Genomic DNA, 15,764 nt, shown 5'->3' on the forward strand with positions numbered 1-15,764 from the left:
TTTCATCACTCTTGTCCTGAGTGGTGTCCTCAGTTCCCAGAAGCCCACTAGAAGCATGCAACAGGGTCAGGGAGAACCAATAAAGGAGACCAGGTGTCCTGTGTCGGCCGGAGCCTTCCCAGGCAATGGCTTCCGGAAATCAGCTTCTTTCATGGAGGGTGGGTGAGTGGTCTCATGGCATTGCCGCAGGCCTGAGAGCTGGGCTTCCTGAGGCTTTCTGTCAGAACCACTGAGCTGCGAAAGGGCTGGACAGGACATGGCCAATGCTCTGTCTACCCTGAATGCTTCCCACACAGTCAATGGAGAAGAATGGCACTCCCTTTCATGGGACAGTCAACCTAAAGCCTCGCCGTGCCTCTGGTTCTCTTCCCCAACCCTTTCACACTGTTTCATGCCCTTCTCTGCCCCCGCGCCTCGCTGGATGGAAGAGAGAACTTCAGCAATGCTTTGGTAAACCGCTCATGGCCCACTTGCATGGCTACCTGGGACAGACCTCCGCAGCACCTTGCTACTCAAAGTGTGGTCTGGCGACCAGCAGCAGCAGCATCACCTGGGAACTTGTTAGACATGTAGACTCCCAGCCTGCCCCAGACCTACTGAACTAGAAGCTGCGTTTTAACAAGATTCCCAGGCGATTCATCTTCATACTGAAGACTGAGTAGCCTTGTAGTGATTAGGGCTCACACCCTTCTCTGCCCCTTGGCAGCTGTGTGATGTTCAGCAGAGATTCAATCTCTCTGGATCTCAGGTTCTTCATCGGTAAAATGAGGATCATGATACCAAACGTTCAGCGAGGTTGAAAGGATCAAATGGAGTGATGCTTGTACAGTTTGGCACAAGGCCTGGCATACAGTAAACACTCACAGAGGGAAGATTAGTATTTGAATTCTTTTCAAATAAGAGTGTGTTTTGTTGGGGAAAGATTCTACTTGACTAGTCACAAGGAGAAGTGTCTTTCTTCCTCCATCAGGGGCCACTTGAAGTACCCGGTAAGGCTTCAAATCCAAAGGCACCTCACTCAGATCCTTCTGTCACTGCCAATAAGTTCCAGGAGGTTGAGCGATTGATTTCTCTCAGTCTCCATTCTCTCGTCTATTAAGCAGAGTCGATAATCAGAGGGTTGTTGTGAGGAATTAAAGACATATACCTGGCACGTAGTATGAGTTCAATAAATGAATTACAGAGGACGGGCAAGGTCATTTCCACTCGCAGGCGCTGCATATCCTGCCGCTGTTGTAGCAAGTACAAATCTTAGTCCAAAGACCCCAATGAGCAAAGAATGTGCATTTCTTTGCTTGCCTATAATTTAAATTTTAGTCTCTGCCTTGCTTTGCAGATGGCAGAGATCTAATCCCATCACCCCAGGCTCTGATGCTCTTTTTTGCCTGGAGTGTTTCTGGGGATGAAGCGTTTACAGGATGTCAAGGCGTGGGGGGGGGGGGGGGGGGTTTGGGCACGTGGGCATTTGGTCCTTGGTCGTGGTCTGCCTGTGCTGCCATCTGCTGGGATATTCCCAACCCGTGAGGATACGCTGGTCTACACTGGAAGAGCTGTGACCTCTCTTGTTCCCAGTTACAAGGCTTCTAGGATGTGCAGGTACTCAGGACCATGTCCATGTCACTCTGGGGTATGGGAAGCCCTCGATGATGGCGTGGGGATCTTTGGCCTGTCTTGGGTCGGCCTGCCCCTTCACCATGGGCATGAGGGCCCCTGGGGTCCTGCTACTTCCCCAGGATTTATCCAGAACAGGGGCACAGCTACCTCTATTCTTGAATCCCTCGTTCCACATTGCCTCCTTTCTGGTTCAGATGACCTTGATCTTCCTGGCAGGTAGCTTTCATCCCTCTTCCAAATGCTTTCAGTGCCCTGGGTCCTCCACAGACTAGGCCCTTGATGTGCAAATATCTTACCTCTGTTTTGTGCCTTGTATCATTCCTTCTCAAATGCAATGCATGCTTCTAACTAAATGGGGAAGGGCAAAAGAAAAAGCAAAACAGGATGGGGGAGGAAATTTGGCTGATACTTCAATCTACTTTTCCACCACATTGTGTTTTTATAATATACACAGAGAAAGCAAAATTAGGAAGTCCACAAAAATGGTGGTGTGTGTGGAAACTCACCAGGCTTGAGAATATTTTTGATGTTCTTGTGGCCCTCCAAGAGCTCTGAGCCCTTCCCTCTTGGGGTTCTGGGAGGCTCTTTCCCTGAGGCTGGAAACACACCTACCGGAAGACCATGCTCGTTTTACAGAATGGATGGTGATTTCCACCCAGCCTGCCTCTGCTGCAGCCACCATCCCCATACAGAGGACCCCCTTGACCTGTTGTCTTTTTCGGTCCCGCCTCATCAGCACCCCTATTGAGCATGCTCCAGTGTGCACCAGCCAGGCCACCACCCCGCTGCTGCCCGCTTCTGCCCAGCTGCCTGCTGCTGCCCCTCCCAGTGCGGCCTCGCCACCCTTGACCGCAGCCACTGCCCATGCTGCCACCGCCTCTGCTGTAGCCCCTGCCTCAAGCCCTGCGGACAGTCCAAGGTAATGGGCCCACATGTGCCGACCCTGACCTCAGGGAAGGGAGGCAGGAAAGTCCTCAACCAGGGTCCACCTGTTGGCAACTGTATCCAGCCCTCAGAAAAGTCCGTGAAAGGTGGTTAGGACCCCAGGGTCCTTGGAAAGCCAAACCTAGCACTGTCTGGTGCTGAGAGTGAAGGGGAGACTGGGAGTCACCGCAGGGGAGCACACTGTGTGCAGTGCAGCACAGAGACTGGAATGCGCTGCCTGGCCCCCTAGTGCCTCTCTCTGTCTCTCTCTCTCTCTCTCTCTCTCTCTCTCTCACACACACACACACACACACACACACACACACATGCATGCACGCACGCATGCAATTAGATAACAAAGAGAGACTTCGTGCACAGTCATTGTTCCGGGAACTAGAATAAGGGGGAGAATGAAAATTGTCCTTGTGGTCCGGGGAAGTCAAGAAAGGCTCTCTGGAGGAGGGAGCAGATGTAGCATTGACCTTGGTAGGTAAGGTAGATCAGATTTGGGCAGATATTTAGCACTAACTTGCCCTCTTCCTTTACCCTCTCTTCTCTTGATGGAGAGCAGGCTAACTCCAGAGGCACCCGATGTCATGGGATGTAACTCTCTGCTCCACCGCTTACTGTCTGTAATCTACAGAAAGTGACTTAATTTCTCTGAAGCTAGGTTTCTCATCTGCTAAGATATTTAATGCAACATCTATTTTTTTAGGGTTGGGACAGAAAAAGTGTACATAAATCATTTAGCACATAAAATTCTCTCGAGTATTATGAGTTACTGCATTTCAACCTGACCTCCTGGATACCCAGCAAAGGCAGGGCTGGAGATGGTGGGAGTGGGTGGGTGAGGGTTGCAGTTTGCAAAGGATGCAGGGAGGTGTGGGGAGGTGCAGGGGGTAGGCTGGATGAGTCACTCTGGAATGGCCAGGCAGTGTAATAGCTGGACGGGCCCAGCTCTTTCTGGGCTTCATGGAGCTGTCAAGTTGATGTTTGAGGTCACAGCCAGCTTTCTCAGTTTCCCATGCTCCCCTCCCAGGGTTTTGCTGGAAAGGACATGCTTCTCTGGATCAGGGTTCATAAGTCCCTGGCACAGCCTGAGACAGGATAAAGGGTGGGCACAGTAGCCTGCAGACCTGTGTGCTGCACCCCTACTCCCAGGCTTCACAAGGACCTAGGTGGTGTCAAGCCCAGCCTTTGCCCAGCCCAGCTCAAGCCTCAAGGGTAAGCCCAGTCTGGGCCTCCGGGGGTTGTTTTATTCCAGCTTCCTGGGGTCACTTAGCAAGTTGCTCCCCCTCTACACACCAGGACCTCTTCAGCTAAGGGCACCAAGAAGAAACTTTGAAGAGGGTAAGAAGCGTCCCTGTTGTTAAGTGGGAAGATGCCTCCCCAGTTGGATGGAGAAGCTCTAGATGCTGGGGCCCTGCTCAAGGACAAGCTCCAGCACTATGCTTCAGGCCTCGGTGTCCTCAGTGGCCTGGGGCCCTCAGGACTCCCTCAACAGGGCAAACCCTTCCTTCCTCGGCCTTGCAAAGGGAGATGAGGCCTGGGTGGAAGTTGGAGAGATACTTGGAGGGCTCCCAGCATCAGGCTGGAGCAGAAGGAACCCAGGGATCACACCAGCTACCTCCCTGTCTTACACAAGGCTGGGATGGAGCTAGAGGAAGCCAGTGGGGGGCAAATGGACACCTTAGCCTTTCTTGGAATGGCCTCAGAGTCCTTGCTAGATGTCATAAGCCTCTGATTCCTCCCCTAACACCAACCCTGGACACAAGACCTGTAGCTCCTGGGCTGCTGGGAAATCTTCTTCCACTGGTGGGAGAGTCTGGCTAAGCCCCACTGACCCTCAGCCTTCTCCCACTGCAGTGGAAGCTGGGCACCCCTTCGACACTGCCTCTTTCTCCTCCATTGAGGCCCCTGCTCCACTGTGGTTTATCAGAGAAGCAGACAGGCCCAGGGAGGGGAGACAATGGCTTCACCCAACCAGAAACATGATAACTTGGCCCGGTAAGTCTGCACACCCCCTAGGTCTGGGATACTGGCTGTCTGAGGCTCATTCTACCTCCATACTGTCTGAGCAGCACTACACACCCTTCTGAATCCACTAAGGAGCTTGGCAGTGGGTCCTTAGCTCCAGGCCACCCCCTCCCAGAGCTCTGGAGAAGAAATTACTTCCTTATCCTATGACTCTTCCCAGCACTTGGGCCCGTGGGGAACAGTTGGAAAGAAGGCAGGAAGCCTTGGACTGGGGGAGGATGGTATATTATCAGGGGCTCACTTCTCTAGCATCCCCATCAATGACCCATTTGCCCTGGGTGTGGACATGTGGTCCCCAACGGGATCTGAATGATGCAGGGAGAAACCAAAGGTGTATTCAATAAGGTGTTCTTTAGCTTTAAATGAAAAAAGGTGGGGAGTTGTTCACTGACAACAAAATCGGGAAACACTGAATAAGACAAAGTCAAACATGCCCCTTAACTCCAGTTCTTGGAGCCTTTAGTTCTCCAAGGGAAAAGGCCAAGTACGGCATTTCCTGAGGGCAACGAACTGGGACACTTTCACTCTATCCCTTTGGTCCCATGGTCCCTGGGTCACAAGTGGGAAAAGGCTTTAAGACCTCTTGGCAGCTTACTCAGTGGGGAGAGGGCAACAGGAATGCTGTGCAGAGGAGAAGCCTGTGTGTGTGTGTGTGTGTGTGTGTGTGTGCGTGCGTGCACATACTGGGGGGCTGGTCTCCTGGCTTCCCATGAGACTTCTCTGGAGCACTCTTATCCAGAAACCTGAGATTTGGCGGCTCCTTCCAGCACCAGCAGAAAGGGGAATGAAGAGGCCAGTGGTCTGAGGCTGTGAAGTGCCCCAGGAGGTCAGAAGGTTGAGGGAGAGGGGTAGTTCTGACCTCCTCCATCTGTCTCCTCTCTCCTGCGTCTGCCCCTCCAACCCCAGCCTCACCCTGGTAGTCTCTCCACAGGAAGTGAGGGGTTTCCTGTCTGTTTTCCTGTCTGGCTGGTGGTTTTCCTCCCTCTTTCCTAAGGTGGTGACACCAGCAATGGGCCATATGGCTCTAACCAGACTCACGAAGACTCAGCCCCCAAGGAGCAGCTTCCTCCCCTCTAAGACCCCCACAGTCTTTCCTTCACAGCCTCTGGCAAATCCCCAGCATTTCTGTCAGGTTTCCTCCTCACAGAGGCTCCTGAAGACCAGGCTGCCATGGTTGCAGGCCTCAGGGCCTGGGTGGGGCTGTCCTTCTACTGCTAACTCCTCCCCCTTGGTTCCAGGCCCCAGGCCTCTGCCTACAGTCCCGCCAAGGCGACCTCTCCAGCACCTGCCACTCATTCATACAGTGAGGCCCCAGCTGCCCCTGCGCCCAAGCCCCGAGTTGTCACCACCGCCAGCATCCGGCCTTCTGTCTACCAGCCAGGTGAGAGGCAGATTGGAGGGGAAGCTGTTAGGCTGGACGTGGCTTCTAGGCCACATCCCAAGAAGGATGGTGGCCAGTGAGGTCCTGCTAATGAGGCTCAGCCCTTCTTCCCCCAAATGTGGGCCAGCATCCTGTGGAGCCTGCCTCTGGCCCTGGGGAGACAGGTGAGCGGTACCAGCCAGGGGTGGAGCCTCCCGGCTCTTAGGCAGATAAGGTTCCTGGCTGGGGATTTCCAGGCTCAAGGTAAAGGATGAGAGGGTTTAGAGGGAAGGAGTTTGTTTCCCCAAGAGTCTGGGTCTAGCTCAAGCTGGAAGACAGGCAGCTATAACGAAAATGCCATGGGCTTTGGCCAGTGACCCCGGGCAGACTGTTCATTCTGTCTGGTCTTTGGGTTCCTCAGCTGAGGCAGGACAATGGAGGCTCAGAGAGCACACATAATAAGCAACAAAATGGTCTCCTGGTGGCTGAGCTCCCTTGACTATCTGTTCCATTGCTCTGGTCCCCATTCTCATCACTGCTCAGGGCCCCTTCACAGGGATGAGGACTCAATCCCACTTCCCTCTTTCCTCAGCAAAGTTTGGCCTGCTCCCCAGAGCCCGAGGGCAATTCTCAGTCTGGCTTGCACCTCAGTTTCCCCTGCCTGCCCCTGCTGAGTGAACCTGAGGGCTCCTTAGCTAATTTCCCAGGTTGGGGGAGGGTCCTGTGTGCCCTGGTCTATAGGATGTGCCCACAGGAGGGCTCTGGGCAACTACAGCCATCCAGGGCTGACATCACCATCCTTCCCGCTGGATTCTGACTCTGAACTCCAGGAGGGCAGGGCGGTGGCAGATTTTCTTCACTGTATCCCCAGCACCTGACTCAGGCCCGACACAGAGGAGGTGCTCAGCAAAGGTAGTGAATGAAGGAATAAATGAATGAATGAATGAACACTGGTGAGGAACTCCAGTTGGGGGTGAGAAATGGAGAGGGAGAGGCTGTGAACTGTGCACTCTGGTGGTTGAACACACGGGGTAATGGATCACAAGGGTTCCCAGAGTGGTACCCTGGTGCAAGTTCCATGGGTGGGTGAGATAGGGTTTTAGGTGGGCACACGTTTCTCATTTAAAGCATTGTACTTCCAACATATTTCTCTGTACAGCCATCTTGAATACAGCAACAATGACATTTTCCACTTGCAGTAGTATACAAACTGTTCTCTGCCCTGCTCCCAAATCGTTACACACACAACCATCTTCACATATGGTAAAAGCGATGGAGTGAGGAAGCCAATGACCTGTTAGGGAAGCAGGTAGCTAACTCTAAGGGAACAGGGAGGGGGCTCCCGTGTGTCCTGCAAGAGACAGGGAGTTGGTCCAGCAGTCATGAGGTAGAGGAACAGCAAAGTCTGGACTCAGGAGCATATCCTGTTAAGGAAAATGAGAGACTCCAGAGAGGATCCTCAATGAAGCCGGAGAGCTGGGGAGGTAAGACAGAGAGTGAACAGAAAGGGCCTTGCTTTGGGGAGCTTGACTTGATGCGCAGGGCCGAGGAGCCCTCATCAGCCTTCCGGTTAGAAAGCAGTCTGACGGCGGCGGTGGTAGAAGCAGCTTGGGCATGAGGCACGTTCCTGTGGGGGGGGTGGGGGTGGGGCTGCTCTGAAGTCAAAGCGCTTCATCTCCGCAGCCTGGGTTTCCCGCTCTGAAAACGAGCGCGAAACTATGTAGACCTCCTGTTCTGGGGAAGAAATGAAGGGTACTTGACCCACAGGAGGTGCCCTTCCCTGTCCTTTCAGAGGCAGGGACACACAGTTCTGAGGTTAAAAATCCACAGGGTTAGAGAGCAACTCGGAGCTGGTTGCAATGATGAAAAATCTCCGAGGGAGCTGGAGGACGCGGTGCCCTGCGGGGACGGGGACCACCGGAGGGAGGGTGGAGAGTTGTTTGGGTTAAGCCGCGGCGGGTGGAGGTGCGGCTCTGTCCCGGCGCAAGAAGCGCATTTCCGTCCCGGCCCAGTCCGGGCTCCCTTCCCAGGCGGGTCCTCCCGAGCACCTTCCGGGGCGGACCCCGGGCTTTGGCGCCCCCGCCCCGGCCGCCGGCTCTCCTCCGCAGGCCCGCCAGGGGGCGGCAGGGCTCCGGGGGCGCGCGCTGCCTGGGCGCGCCCGGCGCCTCTCTCTTCGCTCCAGGGCTGGGGCCCAGGCGGACGAGACGGGCCGGAGCCCCGGGGCGGCGGGCCTCCCACCGCGGCGTTCCCAGGCGGTGCAGACGTTAACTCATGCCTGCCCGCAGGGAAGGGGGAGGCAGGGCTGCTGGCAGGAGGCCCGGGGAGAGCGGGCCCGAGCCGCTCCCGTCCTTCGCCGACCTCGGTCCGGCCGCAGCTCCTCACGGGGCTCCTCCGGGCCGAGGGTGGCGTTCGCAGCCCGGGTCTTATCGCTGGCGCCGGGGCTGGGCGGCCGCTCCCCAGGAGCACCTGGGGCCGAGGAGGCTGCCGGGCGGGCCTCACCGTGGGCGGAGGGGCCCCGCGTGGGCCGGGGGAGGCCATGTCGGCCTGAGGGCCGGGCGGGGGCCGGCGCTCGCGGGGAGCCAGGCCCGACCTGGAATGAGTCAGAAATCACCTTGTTTAATTACACATTCCCGAGGCCGCCGAGTGCGATAGGGGCCTTTTGAACTTGCCAATTAGAGGTGAAATATCACCTTCTAATTTAGACGGGCTTAATTCCGTCAAGCAGAAATAGCAACAGCCCCGGGCTCGGAGATGGGATATCAAGTCTCTCTCCTGGCACGTCTGGGGTGACGCGACCAGCCAGGAGGAAGGGCGCAGAGGGAAGGGGACTGTGAAGCAGCTGCTGCTCGCGCTCTCACCCTCACCCCACTGGAATGGGGGGACCCGATGTGGAGGGGAAGCTGCCGGCCCGAGCCTGGGGGGGGAAGGGAAGGTCCCTAGCTCCGGGTGGGCGTATATCTGAGCAAGGGAGCGGCCCACCGGGGTCCAGACTCTGGCGTGCCTCTGACCTGAGGAGACTTTCTTGGGGGCTTAGAAAAGGAGGCTGGATCTGGGAGTCTGGGAGGCCTTCCGGAGTGGGGGGGGGGGGGGGGGGGGGAACGTCTGGCAGGCGGAGGGAAGCAGGAAAAGTGGGCAAGGGCCCGATTTGGAAGCGGCGTGCTAAAGCCTGTTTTGCTGCCCAGGGGGTGGTTAAGCAGGGAATCTGGAGTTGAGTCCAACTGCCCAAGCTCCAGTTTGAGATAGGTAGTTCACTAGCTCCCTAACTTTGCCATAATCACTTAGGCTCACCAAGCTTCATTCCCCATCTGTAAAATGGACTAGAAAATATCTGTCTCCTTGGATTGCAGTATTACATGCAGTAGGGCAGGTAAAGGGCCTGGCATGTGGAAGCAGTCAGTACTTGGTAGCCGCTGTTCTGTTGAGGGCAGCACTGCCCAATGAAAATAAATCTTCTTGTTAGCCACATTTCTAATAAAGGAAAAGGAAGCAGGTGAAATCAGTTTTAACATATTTTATATAACAGTATATTCAAAGCATCATTTCAATATATACTCAATATAAAATTATTGAGATACTTTATATCCTTCGCTTGTACTAAGCCCTGAAATCTGGTGTGTATTTTATGTTCTTGGCACTTCTCAATTTGGACTAGCCTCATTTCAAGTGATTACTAGCCACATAGGGCTGTGCAGTGGCACAGGATTAGGGCTTTGTTTTTAATCCTTTTAGCAGAGATCCCACACTTTACAAAAAAGAGAGAGAGAGGAGTGGGGACAAAATCTTGCACAGAACCCCATTATATATACTAGAGAGGAATGACTCTGCTCTGAAGTTCTTCTAGATCACCTCTCCCCACACCCCCTCCCTGGTGGTGTTCCCCTCATCACCCCTGCCCCCAGCACTTTGAGACCCTCTTGCTCTGAGCACTTGGCTGTTATGCAAGGTTGTTAGAGAGGATGACAGCATTTCAAATTTGGGCTTCACAAATGTTGTTCCAGTAGGTCCTCATCACTCCCTTTGAGGCAGGTAGGAACATCATACATTCCACCACAGGTGAGTAGACTCAGTCCCAGGTTATCTGATTACAGGGTGTCACATCTCCCACCCCCACTCCCAGCATCCTGTGGTCTCCCTGGACAGGTTCCCCTAGGTGACCATCAGGCAGTTCATCCACACGCTGAGACCCAGGAAGCATCATCCTCACCACCCTCACTAATGTGAAATGATGCATACACTGTGCCCGGCACTAGGCTAAGCACTTTATATTTCTTGTCTTCTTTAATCCTCCTGTAAGGTACTAAGAATTATTAATGCCATTTTGAAAAAAGAAAATTCAGGGGGCGCCTGGGTGGCTCAGTCAGTTGAGCGTCCAACTTCGGCTCAGGTCACGATCTCGCCGTCTGTGAGTTCGAGCCCCGCCTCGGACTCTGTGCTGACGGCTCGGAGCCTGAAGCCTGCTTTGGATTCTGTGTCTCCCTCTCTCTCTGCCCCTCCCCTGCTCATGCTCTGTCTCTCTCTCTGTCAAAAATAAAAATAAACATTAAAAAAAATTAAAAAAAAAAAAAGAAAATTCAGGCCCAGAGACGTTAAGGAACTTGCCCAAGGACACACAGCCAGGATGCAGTAGTGTTGGGACCTGAACCTAGGGCTTTTGATGGTTGTGCTACATGTCAGAGCATGGGACCTCCTCCAGGTGGATAGTTCCTCCTCAATGACACGGTACACCGAGATTTTCTGGAAATCAGACTCCTATTCTTTCCAGAGGCAGCTTGGGGTAATAGAATGGTTTTGGAGACTCACTCTGCCACTTACTGGCTCTGTCTGAGCCTCAGTGACCTCAACTGTCAAGGGAACTAACCCAGGTGACTTGTTATGCGCCAAGCCTATTCCCTTAATAAGTGGGAAGAAGATTGATTCCTCATGGAGAGAATTTTACCTTTAGAAGCCAGCATCACTCCCGGGATGGTTCCAGGGCAGGGCTGTGGACGATTTTACCCCTTTACCTTTCAATAACATAGGCCTGATCCCTACCCACCCACAGCACAGGGGTTCCCATGTTACCCTGCTCTGAAGGGCCAGTAATCTGGGAGCAAAAGGTAGAGTTGGAGCAGCAGGCCCCCAGGGTGGTCCAGAAGAACCAGGTGGGAGAGATCAGAGGCCAGGTGGGGAACTTTAGCCCTGAGCAAGACCTTCCTTTCCAGGCTAGCGACTGATGGGGGCTGCCTCAGCACCCCTCACTATAGTGCATCCACCTAGGCAGGCTCAGGAATGGAGGGAGGCTGCCCCAACATGTTTCCCAGGATAGGAGGAATGAGGCCTCTTTCCAGAGGCTCAGACTGTGAGCTGAGGTGAGGCTTCTGAACCCTCCCTGGCTGGAAGAGGAAGCTGGCTGGAATATGTGTGCAGGCTCCACAGCAGAGGCAGCAAACCTGAGAGATCTGGGTTTTGAGGGCTCAGGCCTCAGAGGGCCTCTGGTAAGCAGCTGCAGTGCTCTTTGGCGTTGTCACCCCAAAAGCGTGTTCAACTCTCAGGGAGCAGGAAGAGGGGGTTCCAGAACTGAGGCAGTACATTCTCGACCTGCACTCTGACTTCCATGGTAATTTCTGCACAGCCACTCAGACATTCTCGGTTTCCACTAAAGTGATGTGGGAGAGCATGGGTGTCCCAGAGGCAGCCACAGACTGGGGTGAGCTGTCCCCCTGACATCTCTGCCCAGGCTTCCTCTGTGCGGTTCTCTTAAGACCCCCAACCCCCACCCCAATCAAAGCAAGGTGAAATGTCCCCCCAGTACAAATCAAGCCAAACTCTTTTTCAAGAAAACAATTGCAGCTGAACATGAAACCTGAACCTGAAAACCCAACTGCCCTGTCATCGGCTCTGTCCCCAAGGCTGGACTAGGTCCAGGTTCAGCAAACACATTTGAGGCATGTCAGATGTCAAATCGCTGGTCAGAGTGCAACCAAAAGCATCTTCCAGGCAAGGCCAAGCCGACCCGCTCCCACCCTCTTCCCGGCCCAGAGGACCCAAATATGAGGCTTGCCTGGCACCCCCGCCCCCCATTCCCTGTCTTCTGCAGGCCTCTGGCAGCCAAGGCCTGGCCGAGCCCCACCCCACACAGCTGCAGATATTTATAGCTATGTCCCTTTCCCAGCCCTGTCCCAGCTCCCGAGGGCTCTGCTCTGGCTGTTCTCTATCTCCCTTGGCTCCCTGCTGCAAAATCAAATCTGGGGCATCAAGAAGTTCAGGAACGTGTCTGCCATAGGAATTGGAATTGTATTGCTCTGATATTAAGCCACCTTTTACAGTTTTCTGGCGGTGGGGGCGGGGGAAGTTGGGGAAAATGAATTCCTGATACATTTTTCTTTGGCTATTTTTGCCTTGCAGCGCCTGCATCTACCTACAGCCCATCCCCAGGGGCCAATTACAGTCCAGCTCCCTACACCCCCTCACCTACCCCTGCCTACACCCCCTCGCCTGCCCCCACCTACTCCCCTTCCCCGGCACCAACCTATACCCCCTCGCCAGCCCCAAGCTATAACCCTGCATCCTCAGTGACCTACAGCGGGGGCCCTGCGGAGTCTGGCAGCCGCCCACCGTGGGTGACAGACGACAGCTTCTCTCAGAAGTTTGCCCCTGGCAGGAGCACCACCTCCATCAGCAAGCAGACCCTGCCCCGAGGGGCCCCTGCCTATACCCCAGCAGGGCCCCAGGTGTCCCCCCTGGCCAGGGGCATCGTTCAGCGGGCTGAACGCTTCCCAGCCAGCAGCCGGACTCCGCTCTGTGGCCACTGCAACAACGTCATCAGGTATGGTCCAGCCTTGGCCGTGAGCTGGGGTGCTAGAAGGGCAGTGGGGAGGCTCGCCCACTCTCTGAGCCTTGGTGGGGGGGTGACAGGGGGAGGGAGGGCAGGTATAGGAAGAAGGCTGCGGAGCAGCCTCGGGTGCCTCTGGCTTGCCACCTAGTCTGACCCCCTTTGAGCTTTAGCTTCCATACCTGTGTGACACCCACATCCCTGGGGAGTCGGGAGAATTCCATGAGGTAAGTGACTGAAGCTCCCAGCGCAGTGCCTGGTGCCAGGACCTCCCCCTTGGGCTAAGGCCGGGTTCTGGGAATTGTTGGTCTTGTTGTCAGTAGGTTTATAGGGCATGTTGCAAGCTGGCTGACAGTGCTAGTTTTGACCCAGCTTTCCTTTAGGGTTGCTTCTGGGTCTTTCCACAGACAGGCCTGTGCTGCTCAGGGCTTTGGTGGGCATCTACTACACTAAAAGGAAAACAAGTCATTTCATGGACCATAGGTGATGCTTGTTGGAACATAGTATGTTTATAGTATGTGTGTGTTTGGGAGGTAAGATTATATATGTGATAAATACACTTTTATTTAAAAATAAAGTAACACAGAAAAAGGAAAAAGAAAGAAACAAAGTACACTTGCTCACTAGAGAAGAATTAGAAAATTCAGAGAAGTGGGCCATGTGGGTGGCTCTGTCGGTTAAGTATCCAACTTCGGCTCAGGTCACGATCTCATGATTCTTGAGTTCAAGCCTCGCATCAGGCTTTGTGCTGACCTTGCGGAGCCTGCTTGGGATTCTCTCTCTCTCCCTCTCGCTCTCTGCCCCTCCCCAACTTGTGCTGTCTCTCTTTCAAAATAAATAAATAAACTGAAAGATTAAAAAAAAATTCAGGGGGTGCCTGGGTGGCTCAGTCAGTTGAGCGTCTGACTTCAGCTCAGGTCATGATCTCGCGGTCTGTGAGTTCGAGCCCCACGTCGGGCTCTGTGCTGACAGCTCAGAGCCTGGAGCCTGTTTCAGTTTCTGTGTCTCCTCTCTCTCTGCCCCTCCCCCGCTCATGCTCTGTCTTTCTCTCTCTGTCAAAAATAAATAAACATAAAAAAAATTTTTTTTTTAATTCAGAAATGTAAAAATTTAAATTTAAAGCATTTCCTTGTAGCCCCACTGCTCTGACTGCTAATCTGGAACTAGGCAACGCGGGCTCATATACTGGGTCTACTGTACTGGCCTTGAACAACCTACTTCACCTCTCTGTGCCTCAGTTTCCTTATTGAAAATGGGTACTCTAATTCTACTTCTTAGGACTGTTGTAAGAACTAAATACGTCAATAAATGCACATTTCCTCTTAGGTAGTGCCACAGAGTCAGCGCTCAATAAACCTCCACCATTGGCGTGGTCATCTTTGCTGTTCGTATTATAATTATCAGGTGTCAACTGAATGGATATTCTACAGTATGCTTCCCTGGTCCCCTACGGCAGATATCTGAGCCGCTTTCCCCTTTCTCTTTATTGTAATTGATGCAACAACGAATATCTTTTTGCATAGAGCTTTCTCTGAATTTCACATTAGTTCGTTAGAACAGTCACAAAAGTCAGGGTTATGGGGTCACAGCATGAATACTGTTGGGGGGTCCTGAAATATCTGGTCTCAAGCTTGGTGCTGTTCTCTGCTTCTCCAGGGGCCCCTTTCTGGTAGCCATGGGCCGTTCCTGGCACCCGGAGGAGTTTAACTGTGCCTACTGCAAGACCTCCCTGGCGGACGTGTGCTTCGTGGAGGAGCAGAGCAATGTTTACTGCGAGCGCTGTTATGAGCAGTTCTTTGCCCCAGTCTGTGCCAAATGCAACACCAAAATCATGGGGGTAAGTGGGCAGCATCCCTCTCCTCTGACCCTGTATTTTCCCCACCAGTCTCTTCCCATCCCCAGGATTGTGGGGTCCCCTTAGGAAGCCAAGAAGGGGCCGCTAACAGAGAACAACTCTCTTTCTATCCTACAAGGGAGTTGGTTTGCCACCAAGGGACTGGGGAGCAAATGAACTTGAAGGGAGAGATGGTTACATGCCCCGGGCCACACAGCTTGAAGCGTTGGCAGAGCTTCTGCAAAACAAGTTATCACTTCATGGACTGACCTTGCCATGCACCCACATATGGCCTTGACCCCCCCTCCCCAAGCTCCTTTGGGAAAATGGTGGCCATAAGCAGTACTTCCCCACCAGCTTTGATGGGAGGGTTAAGAATCGCAGCTTAGGTAACCACCTTCCAGATGATTCTGACACAGAACCTGGTACCCAGCAAGGGCTGCATGAGCAGGAACTCCTCTGCCACTGCCCTCACCCCTCCACTCCCAGGCCTTTCCTGAGCACGTCCAAGGCCCACTTAGTCCTGGTCCTCTTTGGGATGCTCCAGCAGTAGCCAGGGCCTGGTGAGGGAGAGCAGGCCCAGCTTCCTCTCTCCCCGGGAGCTTTCTGACCTGAGCTGAGGCTCTTTCCCCCAGGAAGTAATGCATGCCCTGAGACAGACATGGCACACCACCTGCTTTGTCTGCGCAGCCTGCAAAAAGCCCTTTGGGAACAGCCTCTTCCACATGGAAGATGGGGAGCCCTACTGCGAGAAAGGTAGGACCACTGTGCTGCGGGGAGGCCTGGTGGTGTGGGAGAACAGGGCAGGTGCGGGGAATTCCTGCCTTTGTCTGTTCACATGGGACCATCAGGAGGCTCCAAATGGCAGAATCATGGTTTTCTGGGAGTCGGGTCTATAGCTTCTTCCCCCCCCCCCCATATTCAATCTTTGCTCCCTTCCCTGCACCAAATATGTGGATCACAGGTGGCATCTTGTAACCACTTGGGAGCCCATCAGATGGTTTTGATCTGGAGACCACAAGGTCGAGTCTGAAAAGGCTTTGGCTGTGGACTTTGAATTAGGTTCTGTCCCAGGCTCCACCTTGGACGGGCTTTGTAACCCTGAGTGAGTTATTAAACTTCTCTGAGCCTCACTTTCCCCATCTGTAAAAAGGGGGCATATAAACACCTGCCTCATGAGTTGT

At 53.9% G+C, this 15,764-nt stretch overlaps 1 protein-coding gene across 4 annotated transcripts in view; it reads left to right on the forward strand.

Moving 5' to 3' along the window:
• LDB3 (LIM domain binding 3) overlaps positions 1-15,764 on the forward strand; it is a 62,957-nt gene that overhangs the window by 34,856 nt on the left and 12,337 nt on the right. For 2 of the 4 annotated variants that reach the window (XM_049646284.1, XM_049646283.1), the window contains 5 exons: positions 2,351-2,533; positions 5,814-5,956; positions 12,320-12,740; positions 14,403-14,583; positions 15,216-15,336. In XM_049646284.1, the coding sequence (XP_049502241.1) occupies positions 2,351-2,533; positions 5,814-5,956; positions 12,320-12,740; positions 14,403-14,583; positions 15,216-15,336 (1,049 nt within the window). The remainder of the gene's footprint in view (positions 1-2,350; positions 2,534-5,813; positions 5,957-12,319; positions 12,741-14,402; positions 14,584-15,215; positions 15,337-15,764) is intronic. The other 2 variants (XM_049646286.1, XM_049646285.1) reach the window with 1 other exon arrangement.

The sequence above is a fragment of the Panthera uncia genome, chromosome D2 (assembly GCF_023721935.1).
Source record: "Panthera uncia isolate 11264 chromosome D2, Puncia_PCG_1.0, whole genome shotgun sequence".
Taxonomy (NCBI): Eukaryota; Metazoa; Chordata; class Mammalia; order Carnivora; family Felidae; genus Panthera; species Panthera uncia.